Source organism: Salvia hispanica, chromosome 5 (assembly GCF_029641045.1).
Source record: "Salvia hispanica isolate PSC_SH4W2 chromosome 5, Shi_PSC_v1, whole genome shotgun sequence".
Classification (NCBI taxonomy): domain Eukaryota; kingdom Viridiplantae; phylum Streptophyta; class Magnoliopsida; order Lamiales; family Lamiaceae; genus Salvia; species Salvia hispanica.
Window position 1 is genome coordinate 1,657,491 of NC_142696.1, and position 19,779 is coordinate 1,677,269.

The 19,779-nt window shown below is 40.8% G+C and overlaps 1 protein-coding gene across 1 annotated transcript; it reads right to left on the bottom strand.

Annotated features, from left to right (window-relative positions):
• Nucleotides 1-17,403: 17,403 nt before the first annotated feature.
• Nucleotides 17,404-18,655, bottom strand: LOC148924155 (putative F-box protein At3g16210). The gene has a single exon (XM_089058025.1). The coding sequence runs from the start codon at nt 18,628-18,630 to the stop codon at nt 17,416-17,418; it is 1,215 nt and encodes a 404-aa protein (XP_088914151.1). The 5' UTR covers nt 18,631-18,655; the 3' UTR covers nt 17,404-17,415.
• Nucleotides 18,656-19,779: the final 1,124 nt, after the last annotated feature.

Consider the following 19,779-nt stretch of genomic DNA (forward strand, 5'->3'; position numbering starts at 1 on the left):
GGGTGAGGAGGCATGAGACTCGTCGGGTGGGGGTTGAGACTCGTCGGGTGAGGAGGCATGAGACTCGTCGGGTGAGGAGGCATGAGACTTGTCCGGTGGGGGTTGAGACTCGTCGGGTGAGGAGGCATGAGACTCGTGGGGTGGGGGTTGAGACTCATCAGGTGGGGGTTGAGACTCGTCGGGTGCGGGGTTGAGACTCGTGTTGGATATTTTAGTGTAATTGGATTGACTTGAATGATCGGTTATTGTTATAATGATACATCATTTATCTGATCAAACATTTTGGTTGAACCCCGAAATTGATTTGATCTGAAAGTGATCATCACGATTTTCAGATATCCGGTTTTGTTTCTCTGTTTTATATATCTCCCTAACAACTCGTTGGGTGAGACTCGTCGGGTGGGGGTTGAGACTCATCATCGGACTGCTGTAATAGAAAGAGAAGCAAAAATGCATTTTGAAGCAACTGCTGTAATAGAAACATACTACTATGCAATTAATGAATCTTAAAGTAAAGATCTTACACAAAAGAAAAGAAACCTAAAAAACGAGCAGCAGGTGTATGCACTTATTGTAGTTGCGTGGAGATGAGACTCGTCAGACTCGTCGGCTGGGGGTTGAGACTCATCATCGGACAATGGCCAGGTGTGGACCTTGGTCATGAAGCAGGTGATCGTCGGGAAACGGATCAATTTCTTGTTGCGTTGAGATGCAGCTAACAATTTTTTGTTGCGAAGATCTAATGATTGACTGTGTGTGACACAGTTAGGTTAAATAGGACTAACTTGCCAATGAAATGATACTTCCATTCTTTTTTTTTTTTTGCATTTTTTCACTTTTTCTTGTCTTTTTTTGTTTGGAGTTGATAGAGATCACAAATAGGAAGTGCTTAATTGACTACCTTAGCCTATGGATTATTTCTTTATTTATTTTAGTTTTGGAGTTGTTACAAATCCCTAATAGGAATTGCTTTTTTCACTAATTTAGCCCACTCAGTATTTCTTTCATTTTTTATACTTACTTAAGTTCATAGTTATTTTTTTATTTTTTTTTATTTTTTGCGTTTCCTTTGAAGTTGTTAGAGATTACAAAATGACATATTCATCATTCCAAAATGACATATTCATCATTCCACTATTATATGTATATCTCTAGCTTTTATTAGCCAATTTCTTACTACTTCTCTCGTGCATCTTTTTCAGATATTTTATCGCCAGTATGACAATTACACTTCAAGTAACACTGAGAAGTAGTAGTACTTCGCGGCTGTTAATAATCGGCAAGCCTAATTTTTTCTCCTTAGACAACCATCATTGTCATAATCTCGACTCAGTCACTAGTAGGCTAGCAGCGATGAATCGGAGAAGAAATAGGAGTATAGTCTCAGCCCAAATTTATTAGTATACATTTCAAATTAAAATTTGCAAAAGAAATCTCTAAAAGAGTTTAAAATAACGAATTTATGTAAAGAAATAAAACATAAAATTAGGATTGAGAAAGGACTTAAATCCAAAAACAAACATTAATTAAAATTCATAAACTAAACCTTTGTTAAAAACATGGAGTAGTATTTAATTCAATTATAATAAAAGATATTGAATGGGATAATAAGTAATGTGGAATACATCTAAACGACGTCGAGTCCAATCGATCGTGGATGTCTTTATAAATTTCTTACCAATTTATTTGAAATTTTTTTGTTTTATATTTTTCTTATTCTAAATATATATTTAAAATCTATGTCATCACACATGTGGACAAATATGACTAAATATTGTGGACTAAACTTGACTAATCACTGACTAATTAATAACCGTAGAGGTCTTACGCAATATTATTCCAATCATTTGAATTTCTATTTCATACATCACCAATTGCATATGAATCTATATCACAACACATATGGACTATTTTTATAAGATAAAAAGAGTGATTACTAAGTGAAGAACAAAAAGAAAAACTAAATGAATAGCAACAATCAGTATATGTATATGTGTATTGCAATCCTATGATAAGCAAAAATAAATAATTGTACAAACTAAAATGACATTATATTCTCTGCTATCATAAGGCTATTACACCCCCTGTTCAAGGATGAGTGTTCACCACCATAAATTACAAACTTACAAGTACTTTTGAGCATCGATTGTTCCTCGTGATTCTAATGAGGTAATATCCCATGACTGTGACAGAGTTTTATTTGAAAATTATTATGATACATTTTTAAGTGAATATTACTAAATATTAGATATTTTTATGCAACTAACTAAATATGATAGTTTTGTTAAACAATCAAATAATTGAGTAAAAATAAATATATTACTCTTTTATTTTAGTGCTATTTCTCAATTCTCTCTTTTCACTTTACATTTTTATTTATTTCATTTTCATTTTATACTCAAATTTATAATTCTTGGCCCAACAACAATGCTTCGAGCGAAGCCCAGAAATTGCAGCCCAAAAAAACGGGCTGAATTAAAACGGGACCAAATTTCTCGAATAAATCTAAGTGGAAGATAAGTGAAATTTCTTAATTGAAAACTTAGTTTTCAATATTGTGAGAAGCCTATAAATTTCTCGAATATTCTAATAAAAGATCTGATATATATAATCAGAATATAGGTATGAATTAATTTTGGAATTACTATTTGTCTCGGCTAGCCGTTCGTTTCAATATGAGACAAATTTTCGGAGTTTTAGCACCTCCCACCTCCTGTGCATGTGTTGGCCGAAATTAATGTGAATCTTATTGATTAAAGACTCATGAACTTGCCCTGATTTATTCTTGTAAATAAATCCAACAAATGAACAAGATAAACCAAGAACAATAGTATTCCCATCAAATCAAAGATGACATATTCGGTAGTGATACGGATACATTTGTGGACTCATCTCAGCCTACCAAGGATGACGTAGCAGAGCCGCGCGAAGCAGAGGAACAGGAGGAAAGCAGCGAGGAGGAGAGGAATGAGCCGAGGCGTACTCTACGCCTAAGGAAGAAGCCGGCATGGTTCGGAGACTATGTTTCTAGCTAGAATTATTATTAGCTAGATCTTATTGCCTTATGTATTTTTGAATTATTTAAATTTGAACTTTTGAGTCGAGCAAATTATAAGCTCCGTTTTGGGTTTTCTTGTTGGTTCTTTCCCGAAATGATCGAGTCGAACCAAACCTAGGGTCCTTAGTATAAATAGGAAATTTGTATATTGAAACAAAATAATCAATATCACAAAAATTTCCTACTTTCTTTTGTTTCACGTAACAAAGCTGTCCGCCGCCGCCAACCCTAGTGGGACGGCCCATTCCGACGATCCTGTTCGCCGGCGTGATACGAGTACTCTCGTATCATATGGTGCTTTCATTGAGAGAACTCTCCGTCGCCTGAACATGGCCTTCTATTGGCCGAATATGCGACAAGATGTGAAAGCGTTTGTGGCTTCATGCGTAGTTTGCCAAACTACGAAATATTCGACGCAGAAGCCCGCGGGGCTATTGCAGCCGCTTCCGATTCCATCCCAAGTTTGGGAGGATGTTTCGATGGATTTTATTGTGGGGCTGCCCGCGTCTAGAGGATATACTACTATTATGGTCGCTGTGGACCGCTTATCAAAATATGCCCATTTTGCTCCATTACCGCAGCGCTTCGATGCTTTGAGAGTGGCACGCCTATTTATTGACACGGTGGTAAAACATCATGGCTTTCCAAAGACTATGGTGTCGGATCGAGACCCAATATTTCTGAGCGATGTGTGGAAGGACATGCTTCGTCTGAGTGGCACGACATGGCATTTTTCAACTGCATGTCACCCTCAATCCGACGGGCAGACGGAGGTGCGAAATAGGGGGTTGGAGCAATATTTGCGCGCCTTTGCTGCTGATCGCCCAACGAAATGGACGGCATTTTTGCCATGGGCGGAATTAGCTCTCAACTGTTTTCACAATGAGAGTATTGGGACGTCTCCTTTTCGTGCTTTATATGGAAGGGAGCCGCCTCCTTTAGTGGCATCGCAGCCGTCAGCTGGAAGGATTAGGCATGAACCCACAGTGGCAGCTTTGATTGAGGAGCGTGCGACGTTGTTGGTGGAGCTACGGAAAAACCTGGAACGTTCGCAGCAACGAATGCGCACTTCAGCGAATCAGCACCGTCGAGAGGTGCAATTTGAGGTCGGGGATAGAGTTCTGCTCAAATTGCAGAATTATAGACAACACTCTGTTGCGAAACCTTTGTCTGCTAAGCTGGCGCGAAGATTTTATGGTCCATTCAAGGTCTTGGAGAAGGTGGGCCCGGTGGCATATCGCCTGCAACTTCCGCAGGGAGCGCGCATCCACGACGTGTTTCATGTAAGTCTTCTACGACCCTTTGTGGAAGGGGGTTTATCTGCAGCAGGGGTTGACTTGCCGGAGGAGTTTGTCGGCAATCACTCTGTGGTCCGTCCTGTTAAGATTCTCGAGAAGCGAACGGCGTTGAAGGGTGGGCTGCCAGTGGAGCAAGCCTTGGTGCAGTGGTATGGCGAGGACGATTCTCTCGCTTCTTGGGAACCGCTGGAGGTGATTGCGACCCGTTTTCCGTCGCTCCTTGAGGACAAGGAGCCTCTTATCGGGGAGGGGGTTGATACGGATACATTTGTGGACTCATCTCAGCCTACCAAGGATGACGTAGCAGAGCCGCGCGAAGCAGAGGAACAGGAGGAAAGCAGCGAGGAGGAGAGGAATGAGCCGAGGCGTACTCTACGCCTAAGGAAGAAGCCGGCATGGTTCGGAGACTATGTTTCTAGCTAGAATTATTATTAGCTAGATCTTATTGCCTTATGTATTTTTGAATTATTTAAATTTGAACTTTTGAGTCGAGCAAATTATAAGCTCCGTTTTGGGTTTTCTTGTTGGTTCTTTCCCGAAATGATCGAGTCGAACCAAACCTAGGGTCCTTAGTATAAATAGGAAATTTGTATATTGAAACAAAATAATCAATATCACAAAAATTTCCTACTTTCTTTTGTTTCACGTAACAAAGCTGTCCGCCGCCGCCAACCCTAGTGGGACGGCCCATTCCGACGATCCTGTTCGCCGGCGTGATACGAGTACTCTCGTATCATATGGTGCTTTCATTGAGAGAACTCTCCGTCGCCTGAACATGGCCTTCTATTGGCCGAATATGCGACAAGATGTGAAAGCGTTTGTGGCTTCATGCGTAGTTTGCCAAACTACGAAATATTCGACGCAGAAGCCCGCGGGGCTATTGCAGCCGCTTCCGATTCCATCCCAAGTTTGGGAGGATGTTTCGATGGATTTTATTGTGGGGCTGCCCGCGTCTAGAGGATATACTACTATTATGGTCGCTGTGGACCGCTTATCAAAATATGCCCATTTTGCTCCATTACCGCAGCGCTTCGATGCTTTGAGAGTGGCACGCCTATTTATTGACACGGTGGTAAAACATCATGGCTTTCCAAAGACTATGGTGTCGGATCGAGACCCAATATTTCTGAGCGATGTGTGGAAGGACATGCTTCGTCTGAGTGGCACGACATGGCATTTTTCAACTGCATGTCACCCTCAATCCGACGGGCAGACGGAGGTGCGAAATAGGGGGTTGGAGCAATATTTGCGCGCCTTTGCTGCTGATCGCCCAACGAAATGGACGGCATTTTTGCCATGGGCGGAATTAGCTCTCAACTGTTTTCACAATGAGAGTATTGGGACGTCTCCTTTTCGTGCTTTATATGGAAGGGAGCCGCCTCCTTTAGTGGCATCGCAGCCGTCAGCTGGAAGGATTAGGCATGAACCCACAGTGGCAGCTTTGATTGAGGAGCGTGCGACGTTGTTGGTGGAGCTACGGAAAAACCTGGAACGTTCGCAGCAACGAATGCGCACTTCAGCGAATCAGCACCGTCGAGAGGTGCAATTTGAGGTCGGGGATAGAGTTCTGCTCAAATTGCAGAATTATAGACAACACTCTGTTGCGAAACCTTTGTCTGCTAAGCTGGCGCGAAGATTTTATGGTCCATTCAAGGTCTTGGAGAAGGTGGGCCCGGTGGCATATCGCCTGCAACTTCCGCAGGGAGCGCGCATCCACGACGTGTTTCATGTAAGTCTTCTACGACCCTTTGTGGAAGGGGGTTTATCTGCAGCAGGGGTTGACTTGCCGGAGGAGTTTGTCGGCAATCACTCTGTGGTCCGTCCTGTTAAGATTCTCGAGAAGCGAACGGCGTTGAAGGGTGGGCTGCCAGTGGAGCAAGCCTTGGTGCAGTGGTATGGCGAGGACGATTCTCTCGCTTCTTGGGAACCGCTGGAGGTGATTGCGACCCGTTTTCCGTCGCTCCTTGAGGACAAGGAGCCTCTTATCGGGGAGGGGGTTGATACGGATACATTTGTGGACTCATCTCAGCCTACCAAGGATGACGTAGCAGAGCCGCGCGAAGCAGAGGAACAGGAGGAAAGCAGCGAGGAGGAGAGGAATGAGCCGAGGCGTACTCTACGCCTAAGGAAGAAGCCGGCATGGTTCGGAGACTATGTTTCTAGCTAGAATTATTATTAGCTAGATCTTATTGCCTTATGTATTTTTGAATTATTTAAATTTGAACTTTTGAGTCGAGCAAATTATAAGCTCCGTTTCGGGTTTTCTTGTTGGTTCTTTCCCGAAATGATCGAGTCGAACCAAACCTAGGGTCCTTAGTATAAATAGGAAATTTGTATATTGAAACAAAATAATCAATATCACAAAAATTTCCTACTTTCTTTTGTTTCACGTAACAAAGCTGTCCGCCGCCGCCAACCCTAGTGGGACGGCCCATTCCGACGATCCTGTTCGCCGGCGTGATACGAGTACTCTCGTATCATCTGGTGCTTTCATTGAGAGAACTCTCCGTCGCCTGAACATGGCCTTCTATTGGCCGAATATGCGACAAGATGTGAAAGCGTTTGTGGCTTCATGCGTAGTTTGCCAAACTACGAAATATTCGACGCAGAAGCCCGCGGGGCTATTGCAGCCGCTTCCGATTCCATCCCAAGTTTGGGAGGATGTTTCGATGGATTTTATTGTGGGGCTGCCCGCGTCTAGAGGATATACTACTATTATGGTCGCTGTGGACCGCTTATCAAAATATGCCCATTTTGCTCCATTACCGCAGCGCTTCGATGCTTTGAGAGTGGCACGCCTATTTATTGACACGGTGGTAAAACATCATGGCTTTCCAAAGACTATGGTGTCGGATCGAGACCCAATATTTCTGAGCGATGTGTGGAAGGACATGCTTCGTCTGAGTGGCACGACATGGCATTTTTCAACTGCATGTCACCCTCAATCCGACGGGCAGACGGAGGTGCGAAATAGGGGGTTGGAGCAATATTTGCGCGCCTTTGCTGCTGATCGCCCAACGAAATGGACGGCATTTTTGCCATGGGCGGAATTAGCTCTCAACTGTTTTCACAATGAGAGTATTGGGACGTCTCCTTTTCGTGCTTTATATGGAAGGGAGCCGCCTCCTTTAGTGGCATCGCAGCCGTCAGCTGGAAGGATTAGGCATGAACCCACAGTGGCAGCTTTGATTGAGGAGCGTGCGACGTTGTTGGTGGAGCTACGGAAAAACCTGGAACGTTCGCAGCAACGAATGCGCACTTCAGCGAATCAGCACCGTCGAGAGGTGCAATTTGAGGTCGGGGATAGAGTTCTGCTCAAATTGCAGAATTATAGACAACACTCTGTTGCGAAACCTTTGTCTGCTAAGCTGGCGCGAAGATTTTATGGTCCATTCAAGGTCTTGGAGAAGGTGGGCCCGGTGGCATATCGCCTGCAACTTCCGCAGGGAGCGCGCATCCACGACGTGTTTCATGTAAGTCTTCTACGACCCTTTGTGGAAGGGGGTTTATCTGCAGCAGGGGTTGACTTGCCGGAGGAGTTTGTCGGCAATCACTCTGTGGTCCGTCCTGTTAAGATTCTCGAGAAGCGAACGGCGTTGAAGGGTGGGCTGCCAGTGGAGCAAGCCTTGGTGCAGTGGTATGGCGAGGACGATTCTCTCGCTTCTTGGGAACCGCTGGAGGTGATTGCGACCCGTTTTCCGTCGCTCCTTGAGGACAAGGAGCCTCTTATCGGGGAGGGGGTTGATACGGATACATTTGTGGACTCATCTCAGCCTACCAAGGATGACGTAGCAGAGCCGCGCGAAGCAGAGGAACAGGAGGAAAGCAGCGAGGAGGAGAGGAATGAGCCGAGGCGTACTCTACGCCTAAGGAAGAAGCCGGCATGGTTCGGAGACTATGTTTCTAGCTAGAATTATTATTAGCTAGATCTTATTGCCTTATGTATTTTTGAATTATTTAAATTTGAACTTTTGAGTCGAGCAAATTATAAGCTCCGTTTCGGGTTTTCTTGTTGGTTCTTTCCCGAAATGATCGAGTCGAACCAAACCTAGGGTCCTTAGTATAAATAGGAAATTTGTATATTGAAACAAAATAATCAATATCACAAAAATTTCCTACTTTCTTTTGTTTCACGTAACAAAGCTGTCCGCCGCCGCCAACCCTAGTGGGACGGCCCATTCCGACGATCCTGTTCGCCGGCGTGATACGAGTACTCTCGTATCATCTGGTGCTTTCATTGAGAGAACTCTCCGTCGCCTGAACATGGCCTTCTATTGGCCGAATATGCGACAAGATGTGAAAGCGTTTGTGGCTTCATGCGTAGTTTGCCAAACTACGAAATATTCGACGCAGAAGCCCGCGGGGCTATTGCAGCCGCTTCCGATTCCATCCCAAGTTTGGGAGGATGTTTCGATGGATTTTATTGTGGGGCTGCCCGCGTCTAGAGGATATACTACTATTATGGTCGCTGTGGACCGCTTATCAAAATATGCCCATTTTGCTCCATTACCGCAGCGCTTCGATGCTTTGAGAGTGGCACGCCTATTTATTGACACGGTGGTAAAACATCATGGCTTTCCAAAGACTATGGTGTCGGATCGAGACCCAATATTTCTGAGCGATGTGTGGAAGGACATGCTTCGTCTGAGTGGCACGACATGGCATTTTTCAACTGCATGTCACCCTCAATCCGACGGGCAGACGGAGGTGCGAAATAGGGGGTTGGAGCAATATTTGCGCGCCTTTGCTGCTGATCGCCCAACGAAATGGACGGCATTTTTGCCATGGGCGGAATTAGCTCTCAACTGTTTTCACAATGAGAGTATTGGGACGTCTCCTTTTCGTGCTTTATATGGAAGGGAGCCGCCTCCTTTAGTGGCATCGCAGCCGTCAGCTGGAAGGATTAGGCATGAACCCACAGTGGCAGCTTTGATTGAGGAGCGTGCGACGTTGTTGGTGGAGCTACGGAAAAACCTGGAACGTTCGCAGCAACGAATGCGCACTTCAGCGAATCAGCACCGTCGAGAGGTGCAATTTGAGGTCGGGGATAGAGTTCTGCTCAAATTGCAGAATTATAGACAACACTCTGTTGCGAAACCTTTGTCTGCTAAGCTGGCGCGAAGATTTTATGGTCCATTCAAGGTCTTGGAGAAGGTGGGCCCGGTGGCATATCGCCTGCAACTTCCGCAGGGAGCGCGCATCCACGACGTGTTTCATGTAAGTCTTCTACGACCCTTTGTGGAAGGGGGTTTATCTGCAGCAGGGGTTGACTTGCCGGAGGAGTTTGTCGGCAATCACTCTGTGGTCCGTCCTGTTAAGATTCTCGAGAAGCGAACGGCGTTGAAGGGTGGGCTGCCAGTGGAGCAAGCCTTGGTGCAGTGGTATGGCGAGGACGATTCTCTCGCTTCTTGGGAACCGCTGGAGGTGATTGCGACCCGTTTTCCGTCGCTCCTTGAGGACAAGGAGCCTCTTATCGGGGAGGGGGTTGATACGGATACATTTGTGGACTCATCTCAGCCTACCAAGGATGACGTAGCAGAGCCGCGCGAAGCAGAGGAACAGGAGGAAAGAAGCGAGGAGGAGAGGAATGAGCCGAGGCGTACTCTACGCCTAAGGAAGAAGCCGGCATGGTTCGGAGACTATGTTTCTAGCTAGAATTATTATTAGCTAGATCTTATTGCCTTATGTATTTTTGAATTATTTAAATTTGAACTTTTGAGTCGAGCAAATTATAAGCTCCGTTTTGGGTTTTCTTGTTGGTTCTTTCCCGAAATGATCGAGTCGAACCAAACCTAGGGTCCTTAGTATAAATAGGAAATTTGTATATTGAAACAAAATAATCAATATCACAAAAATTTCCTACTTTCTTTTGTTTCACGTAACAAAGCTGTCCGCCGCCGCCAACCCTAGTGGGACGGCCCATTCCGACGATCCTGTTCGCCGGCGTGATACGAGTACTCTCGTATCAGGTAGTGACACCATATTTTAGTAGATAGTATTATTTTTTTATGTTGAGTGAAAAGAGAAAATAGTATATTTATATTAACGGGAAAGAAAACTTTTTGGAAAAAAGAAAATATGACAAATTAAAAAAAAAGTGTGACTTTTATTTCCATCCACTCTCAACTAACATTATTCTCACCACCTTTTCTCTCTCTTACTTTTCTCCTTATTTATTAAAACTCTGTCGAACTCATTGTTCATACTCTCTTTGGAGACGGAAGAAGTATTAAAATTTGCGCCACCCCTATCAACATTAAAACCGCTTTCACTATTATATCACTTTCATGCGCCTATATCAATCACTATTTACTAATTTTGCATTAGAACTCAGAATTTTATATATAATAAATGACTAGGTTGACAAAATTCACCAAAATTGCAATAAAACCTGTAATCGTCTCAAATTTTTGTACTCCTTCCGTCTCACAAAGATTGTCCCATTTTCCATTTCAGTACGTCCCACAAAGTTTGTCCATTTCACTTTTTACTATTTTTTGTAGTGGACCTCATATTCCACTAACTCATTTCTACTCACATTTTATTATAAAATTAATATATAAAATTAGGACTCACATTCCACTAACTTTTTCAACTCACTCTTCAATACATTTCTTAAAACCCGCGGCCGGTCAAAATGGAACAATCTTTGTGGGACGGATGGAGTATATAATAAATGACTAGATTGACAAAATTCACCAAAATTGCAATAAAACCTGTAATCGTCTCAGAATTTTATATATAATAAATGACTAGCTTGACAAAATTCACCAAAATTGCAATAAAACCTGTAATCGTATGGGCATTATATATTTTCATACAATCTTTATTGGATATTAACGGTAATTCAGAATCTATTATAAGAACACATGAAAAGAATTTTATTTAATACAACAAGGATGTACATCAACACAGACACACCTCTCACAAGACACTCCTGAATGACATACCTCAACTCACCATAACTCTCACCACTCTTCACTCAACTTTTGTAATCACTTACATATATGCACACTTACTACAAAATGGCCTAGTGTCATTAAATAGATAAACTAAGTCGGTTTATCTAGACCGACATATTGCATCTAGTTTCTTCATCCTAATTTACTATTCTCTCGATTCTATAATAATAAATATATATTTTTTTTAATCCGTTATATAAAAATATTCACTTTTTAATTTTAGAAACTTTTGTCATTAGTTACCAATTTTAGAAACTTTTGTCACTCTAATGAAATGAGACTCATTTTTCACTAAAAATATTTTCTACCTCTCTTTTATTTTACTAATTTTGCAATAAAATTCGTGTCGTAACCAAAGTACATATATTCTTTGGACAGATAGAGTACAATTATTTAACAAGTATTTCTTCTTGCTAATCCACTAATTATATTATCTCTTGGCCATTCCAGATCGGTGGAGAAATTTCAATAATCCTCACGTATGAATAAATCTAAATTACATTTTATACTATGACATAAATTTGAAATATGAGTGATAAGAATGAAGTTGATAGAATAACAATTACTATCAAGTTCACCAAAACAACCAATTCTCAAATTGAACAAACAACTAACAATAGCAACATGATTTTATATAGTCACATAAGTAAATTACAATCCCAGAGATATATGACATATAACTTCAAACTATAATGCCATTACATTTTCCAAACCAAAATTTCTTTTAAGTGAGAGAAAATTTGGAGTGAGAAGAATAGAGTTGATATGGAAACCATCACCATGCAATCCACCAAATGAGCTAATTGTTCTGATAGTTCTCTGCCTTTTGCGGTAGCATTTAAAGAGGTCCGCATTCCATAAAATTAACATATCACCGTTTGTGTAAATTTTAATAGGCTGAAAATGATTGAAACTCCTTTCCCACCGCAAGATAACATGTACTTCACTCCAATGGCTCCTAAATTTATTGGCCTCTGCCTTTGCCTCGCGTAACAATATCGAATTATGAGGTTCAAATAGATCAGCATCATATTTCTTGACCTCTTCATATTTCTTCAACAACCATATCACATTATCACATTCCAATGTTTCAAAATCATGGAAACACAAGCAATCCCCTAGAGTATACAACCCTTTACAGAATTCGGTACCGGGTGGAAAGAAGATGCTAAAACATTCTTCCTCGACATCAAAACAACAAATATAATCACTAGGCATGGACCATGCCCAACAATTTTGAACTACTAACCAATGGATATTGCCATTAACAAATGCACCAGCTCGGTTGCTACCGTCATAGGATGGAAACGGGAGGGTAGTTTCGATGCGTCTCCATGAGGATCCTGTTTCAAGAGTGTATACATGACATCCGAATTCGGGACTAATATGGACAACCTTATGTTTTCCTTTTCTTTTGCCCACTCCAATTCCATAAAAGTCATACTCAGAGCAAGTGTGGGGCCCACGGAGCTCAATAAATTCACGGGTGAACGGATTACATACGTAAAAGTAATCAATAAAATGATTTTTGAGAAGAAGCAAGCCATTGGCGGAACCTTGTATTGTTGATACTTGGGGGAAATCAAACTTGGTGATGGGCTTGCGCTCGGGATCGTGCTCGTGCTCATCCTCGAGCTCGTCCTCCTCCTCATCCTCGTCCTCGTCCTCGTCCTCGTCCTCGTCCTCGTCCTCGTCTTCCAATTTAAAAATATTGAACCAATTTGAATTTCCATCCGGCTTCGAGACAACTAGGACAGGAGCATAGTGAGAAAGATGAGACTCGACAAAAGACTCACACTCAAACACATCGAGCCATGGTTTGCAAACACATTTGTAAATTGCAATGTGGTTGAGAGGAAGTCTACAAAGGATTTCATGGACCATATCTGATGGTAGATATGGTAGGTCGAGCTTCATTTCTGGATCATAAGCTTGGTCTTGTTTTATTTCCTAATTTTGACAAATAAAAAAAGGAGCATTTAAAGCTCAAAATATAGTTATTAAGGCGTTAATTGGAAAGAATGGCCAGCTAAAGGTAATACATGAGCCATCAAACAATTATAATCATCATTTCATTTTCCAAAAACCAAAACAAAACAAAAAACGTTTTTTTAGTGAAAACACCCAACCAAATCACATCCCCAAATGATCATAATCTTCACATCATTCATCGATATGAACTAGAAGAAATGATCACAAATGTGTCAAATTTTTAGTGAGAACACCCAACCAAATCAAATCCACATGTACAATTTAACAAGAAATTAGGTATTGAGGTGAGAAATCATTTTTTTTGAATCACATTATGTACTCAAATTTAATGACAGTACAATTTTTCAATAGCAAAGGCAATATAAAATTTGATATTTAAACACAATAGTGAATAGCAATCACAAAATGAAACAATGTATCCCTAACCTTAACCTGGAGATGGGGTGGATTGAAGTTGAACAACCTCCGCAACGCATGCGGAAAAATCCTGAGCTTCCTCCCACACAATTCAACTCTCTCCATCACTTCCCCCAATTCCGCCTCATTCCACTTCCTCATCCAATTTACCCTCCCCCACGCAAATCTCCACCAGCTTCTCCGCCATATCTGTGAGAGTATCCCAATACTCGTCGTGCATCTCATTCAGATCGATCACAGCTCTACAAATCTCGTAATCCGGCAGTGTCAACGAGGTGTCAGCCTTGATCTCCGCCAGCCTAAGCTGCGCCCGGAGGACAGCCTCTTTATTGGGTCGGTTCTGAAAGAATATTTTATTCTTAAGTGACCTATGAATCATTAAAAAAAAAAAAAAGGCTCGAGGTCAAAAAGGGGATAACATCAATTATGGAGAGTCCAGTTAATGAAAGGACAAACATCGAATGGTGGATTTCAGCCTCTAGATCAAATGAAGAAAGCATGGATGAAGGTTGGTGATTTTATTAGTAAAATACAGAATAAGATTTCTTTATCGAAATCATTAAAGTTGTGAAATATGGCTTACAGGTTCCTTAGGATCCACAGCGCGGATTGGATAAGCGCGATCATGGCGCGGATCAGCTTGCGGCTCCTCCGGTACGGCCACCAGTTGGAGATCTCTAAGTCAGGCTCGTCGGACGGGGCGTCGGGCTCTTCGGACAAGGCATGGGGCTCTTCGGACGGGGCGTCGGGCTCTTCGGACAAGGCATGGGGCTCTTCGGAGGGGCGTGCTCGTGGGGAGGGGACATTCTCGAATAGATTCATCAAGTAGAGAGCGTTGGCCACGGAGGCGGGGGATGGGCAGCGGCTGAAGGTGTGGAGCTTGGTCATCAGGTAGGTGATCGTCGGGAAATGGTCAGGATCTATGGCTGAATAGCTCGTTGCGTGGAGATGACACTCGTCGGGTGGGGGTTCAGACTCATCGTCGGACCATGGCCAGGTGTCGAGCTTGGTCATGAAGTAGGTGATCGTCGGGAAATGGCTCAATTTTCTTGTTGCGGAGATGTAATGAGAGACACAGTTAGGTTAAATAGGAAGTGCTTAATTTACTAACTTAGCCAATGAATGAAACTTCAATTCTTTATTGGTTACTTTAGTTTTTTTATTGCGTTTTTTTGCTTTTTCATGTCTTTTCTCTTTGGAGTTGTTAGAGATATTGACTCATTGACTACCTTAGCCTATGGAGTATTTCTTTAATTATATTAGTTTCGGAGTTGTTACAGATGCCTAATAGGAGTTGCTTTTTTTACTATCTTAGCCCACTGAGTATTTCTTTCACTTTTTAAGTTACTTTAGTTCTTAGTGTGTTTTTTTGTTGCGTTTTCTTTGAAATTGTTAGGCATGTTTGGTATGATGGAATGGAACGAGAGTAAAATGAAATGTAGATTGGAATGGAATGAAGATAGGAATGAAATGTCAATTTCCTTGAATTTCCTTTGCATTTTCATCGATTCGCTCATTCATTCCATCACACCAAGCAAATGAACAGAATGGAAGTAAGAATCACATTTCATTCCACCATTCCATTCCATCGTAAGCCCTTAGAGATTTCAAAATGACATATTCATCATTCCACTCTATGTAGAATGTATTGTATAGTATCTACTCCCTCCGTCCCGCTTAAGATGACACGTTTTTCTTTTTAGTTTGTCCCAACTAAGATGACACATTTCCTTTTTTGGAAATTTTCTCTCTCCAATTAATACACTCAACTACTTTTTCTCACTCCTATTAAAATATCCGTCTTTCTTTATCTCTCTACTTTTATACTTACACCCACCTTTTTCTCTCCCCAATTAAAGACTTTAACCAATAACTCCTAAAATCCCGTGCCGGGCTAAGCAATGTGTCATCTAAGTCGGGATGGAGGGAGTAGTTTTTATCAGCCAATTTCTTGTTACTTCTCTCGTGCATCATTTTTTTGGATATCTTATCGCTAGCATGATAATGACTTCGCAGCTGTTAATAATGGACAAGCCTAAATTTTCTCCATAGACACCATCATCGTCGTAATCTCGACTCAGTCACTAGTAGGCTAGCAGTGATGGATCGAAGAAGGAATAGGAGTATAGTTTCAGCCCAAATTTATTACTAGTGTATATTTCAAATTAAAATTTGCAAAAGAAATCTCTAAAAGAGTTTAAAATAATGAATTTATGCAAGGAAATAAAACATAAAATTAGGATTGAGAAAGGACTTAAATCCAAAAACAAGCATTAGTTAAAATATACTATAAACTAAACCTTAGTTAAAAACATGGAGTAGTATTTAATTCAATTATAATAAAAGATACTGAATGGGATAATAAGTAATGTGGAATACATCTAAACGACGTCGAGTCGAATCGATCGTGGATGTCTGTATAAATTTCTTGCCAATTTATTTGAAAAAATTTGTTTTATATTTTTCTTATTTTAAATATATATTATTAATATGGAACTGTTAGTATCATTATGTTATAAATAATGAGATTTGTATACTAATATTTAAATTGTGAAATATTGTTGATTATTTGGCATTGATGTGAGACTATTGAAACGGATAAAATACTATATACAGCATATATGGACTATTTCTACATGAATAACAGCAATCAGTATATGTGTATTACAATCCTATGATAAGCAAAAATAAATAATTGTACAAACTAAAATGACATTACATTCTCTGCTATATTACATCCCTGTTCAAGGATGAGTGTTCACCACCATAAATTACAAACTTGCAAGTAATTTTGAGCATCGATTGTTCCTCGCGTATTATGATACATTTTAAGTGAATATTTATTATGATACATTTTTAAGTGAATATTAAATGTTAGACATTTTTATGCAACTAACTAAATATGATAGTTTTGTTAAACAATCAAATAATTGAGTAAAAATAAATATGTTACTCTTTTATTTTAGTGCTATTTCTCAATTCTCTCTTTTCACTTTATATTTTTATTTCATTTTCGTTTATAGTATACTCAAATTTATAATTCTTGGCCCAACACCAATGCTCCGAGCGAAGCCCAGAAATTGCAGCCCAAAATAACGAGCTGAATTAAAACGTACTGTATGTACTTATATAAAGGGCCCAAAATAAATCACTTTTTACTAATTTTGCTTAGAACTCGTAATCATATACTTTCTCCGTTCCGGATAATTCGGATCACTTTGACCGAACACAGGTTTTAAGAATTATAATGAAAAGTGGGTTGAAAAAGTTAGTGGAATGTGGATGTGGGTTCTACCTTTATATATTAGTTTTATAATAAAATGTGAGTAGAAATGAGTTAGTGGGATATGAGGTCCACTACTAAAAATGGTAAAAGTGAAGTGGGACGTACCGAAATGGAAAACTGAGACGAATTATCTGGGACGGAGGGAGTAATCTATTATGAAATTTATATTAGAACTCTTTTGATATAATAAATGACTAGCTTGACAAAATTCACCAAAATTGCAATAAAACCTGTAATCGTCTAGGCATTATATATTTTCATACAATCTTTATTGGATATTAATGGTACTTCAGAAATCAGAATCGATTATAAGAACAAAGATGAAAAGAATTTCATTTAATACAACAAGGATGTACATTAACACAATACATTGATGATACACCTCTCACAAAAGACACACCTCTAGTCACTACTACAACCCTCACCAGTCATCACACACTCATCACCTAAAATGGCCATTACATTTTCCAAACCGAAATTTCTTTTAAGTGACAGAAAATTTGGAGTGAGAAGAATAGAGTTGAAATAGCCACCACCATCATGAAATTCAGCAAATAAGCTAATTCTTCTGATAGTTCTCTGCGTTTTGCAGTAGTATTTAAAGCCGTCCTCATTCCACAAAATTAACATATCACCGTTTGGGTAAATTTTGATAGGCTGAAAAGGATTGCAGCTCTTTTCCCACAGCAAGATAACATCAACTTCGCTCCAATGTCTCCTACATATATTGGCCTCTGCCTCCGCCTCGCGTAACAATTCCGAATTATGAGGTTCAAATAGATCAGCATCATATTTCTTGACCCGTTCATATTTCTTCAACAACCAGATCACATGATCACATCCCAATGTACCAAAATCATGGAAACACAAGTAATCCCCTAGAGTATACAACCCTTCCCAGACTCCGGTAACAGGTGGAAAGAAGATGCTAAAACATTCTCTCTCAACATCAAAACAACAAATATAATAACGATCTCTGGACCCTACCCCACTATTTGAAACTACTAACCAATGGAGATTGCCGTTAACAAATGCACCTGCAGCACATTTGCTACGGTGATCGGATTTAAACGGGAGGGTAGTTTCAATGCGTCTCCACGAGGATCCTGTTTCAAGAGTGTATACATGACATCCGAATTCGGGATTAATATGGACAACCTTATGTTTTCCCCTTTTTTTGCCCACTCCAAATCCATAAAAGTCATACTCAGAGCAAGCGTGGGGCCCACGGAGCTCAATAAATTCACGGGTGAACGGATTGCACACGTAGAAGCAATCAATAAAACGATTTTTCAGAAGAAGCAAGCCGTTGGCGGAACCTTGTATTGTTGATACTTGGGGGAAATCAAACTTGGTGATGGGCTCGTGCTCGTGCTCAAGCTTGTCCTCGTCTTCTTCCAATTCGAAAACATTGAACCAATTTGAAATTGTACCCGGCATCGAGACAACTAGGACAGGAGCATAGTGAGAAAGATGAGACTCGACAAAAGACTCACTCTCAAACACATCGAGCCATGGTTTGCAAACACATTTGTAAATTGCAATGTGGTTGAGAGGAAGTCTACAAAGGATTTCATGGACCATATCTGATGGTAGATATGGTAGGTCGAGCTTCATATCTGGATCATAAGCTTTGTCTTGTTTTATTTCCTAATTTTGCCAAATAAAAAAAGGAGCATTTAAAGCTCAAAATATAGTTATTAAGGCGTTAATTGGAAAGAATGGGCAGCTAAAGGTATTACACGAGCTATCAAACAATTATAATCATCATTTCATTTTCCAAAAACCAAAACAAAACAAAAAACGTTTTTTAGTTAAAACACCCAACCAAAACAAAACAAAAAACATTTTTTAGTGAAAACACCCAACCAAATCAAATCCACGTGTACTCCCTCCGTCCACAAAAATAGATCACTTTCTAAAAATGAAAAGTTTATCTCCAAATCCACGTGTACTCCCTCCGTCCACAAAAATAGATCACTTTCTAAAAATGAAAAGTTTATCTCTAATACTTTTCCCACTTTTTCTTCCATCTCTCATACTTTACTCACGTTTTCTCTCTATCCTCTTACTTTACCTATTTTTTCTCCTACTCTCTCTTACTTTCCAATCCTACATTAAAACTCGTGCCGGACAACAATAGATCTATTGTTTGTGGACGGAGGGAGTACAACTTAACAAGAAATTAGGTATTGAGGTGAGAAATCATTTCTGAAGCACATTACATACATACACAAAGACAAGAGGAGATTAGCTTGGACAATTTCATAATTTAAACACAATTATGAATAGCAATCACAAAATCAAACAATTAAAAAATGTACTTTCCCTAACCCTAACCCTAACCTGGAGATGGGGTGGTTTCAGCAACCTGCGCAACGCATGCGGAGAAATCCTGAGCTTCCTCCCACACATTTCAACTCTCTCCATCGCTTTCCCCAATTCCGCGACATGCTCACTCCAAGTCCGCGCCATTTCCTCATCCAATTTACCATTCTTCTTCCAACTTTCCTCAATCTTCCCCTTCAACGCCGCCGGGTAGATCTCCTCCAGGATCTCCATCATAACCGCGAGACTATCCCAATACTCTCCGTGCAGCTCATCCAGATCGATCACAGCTCTATATATCTCGCCATCCAGCGGCGCGCCGGCCTCGATCTTCCGGTCGACGGCCTCTTTATCGGGTCGGTTCCTCAGGATCCACAGCGCGGATATGGTGAGCGAGACCTTGGTGCCGATGAACTTAAGGTTCCTCCGGTACGGCCG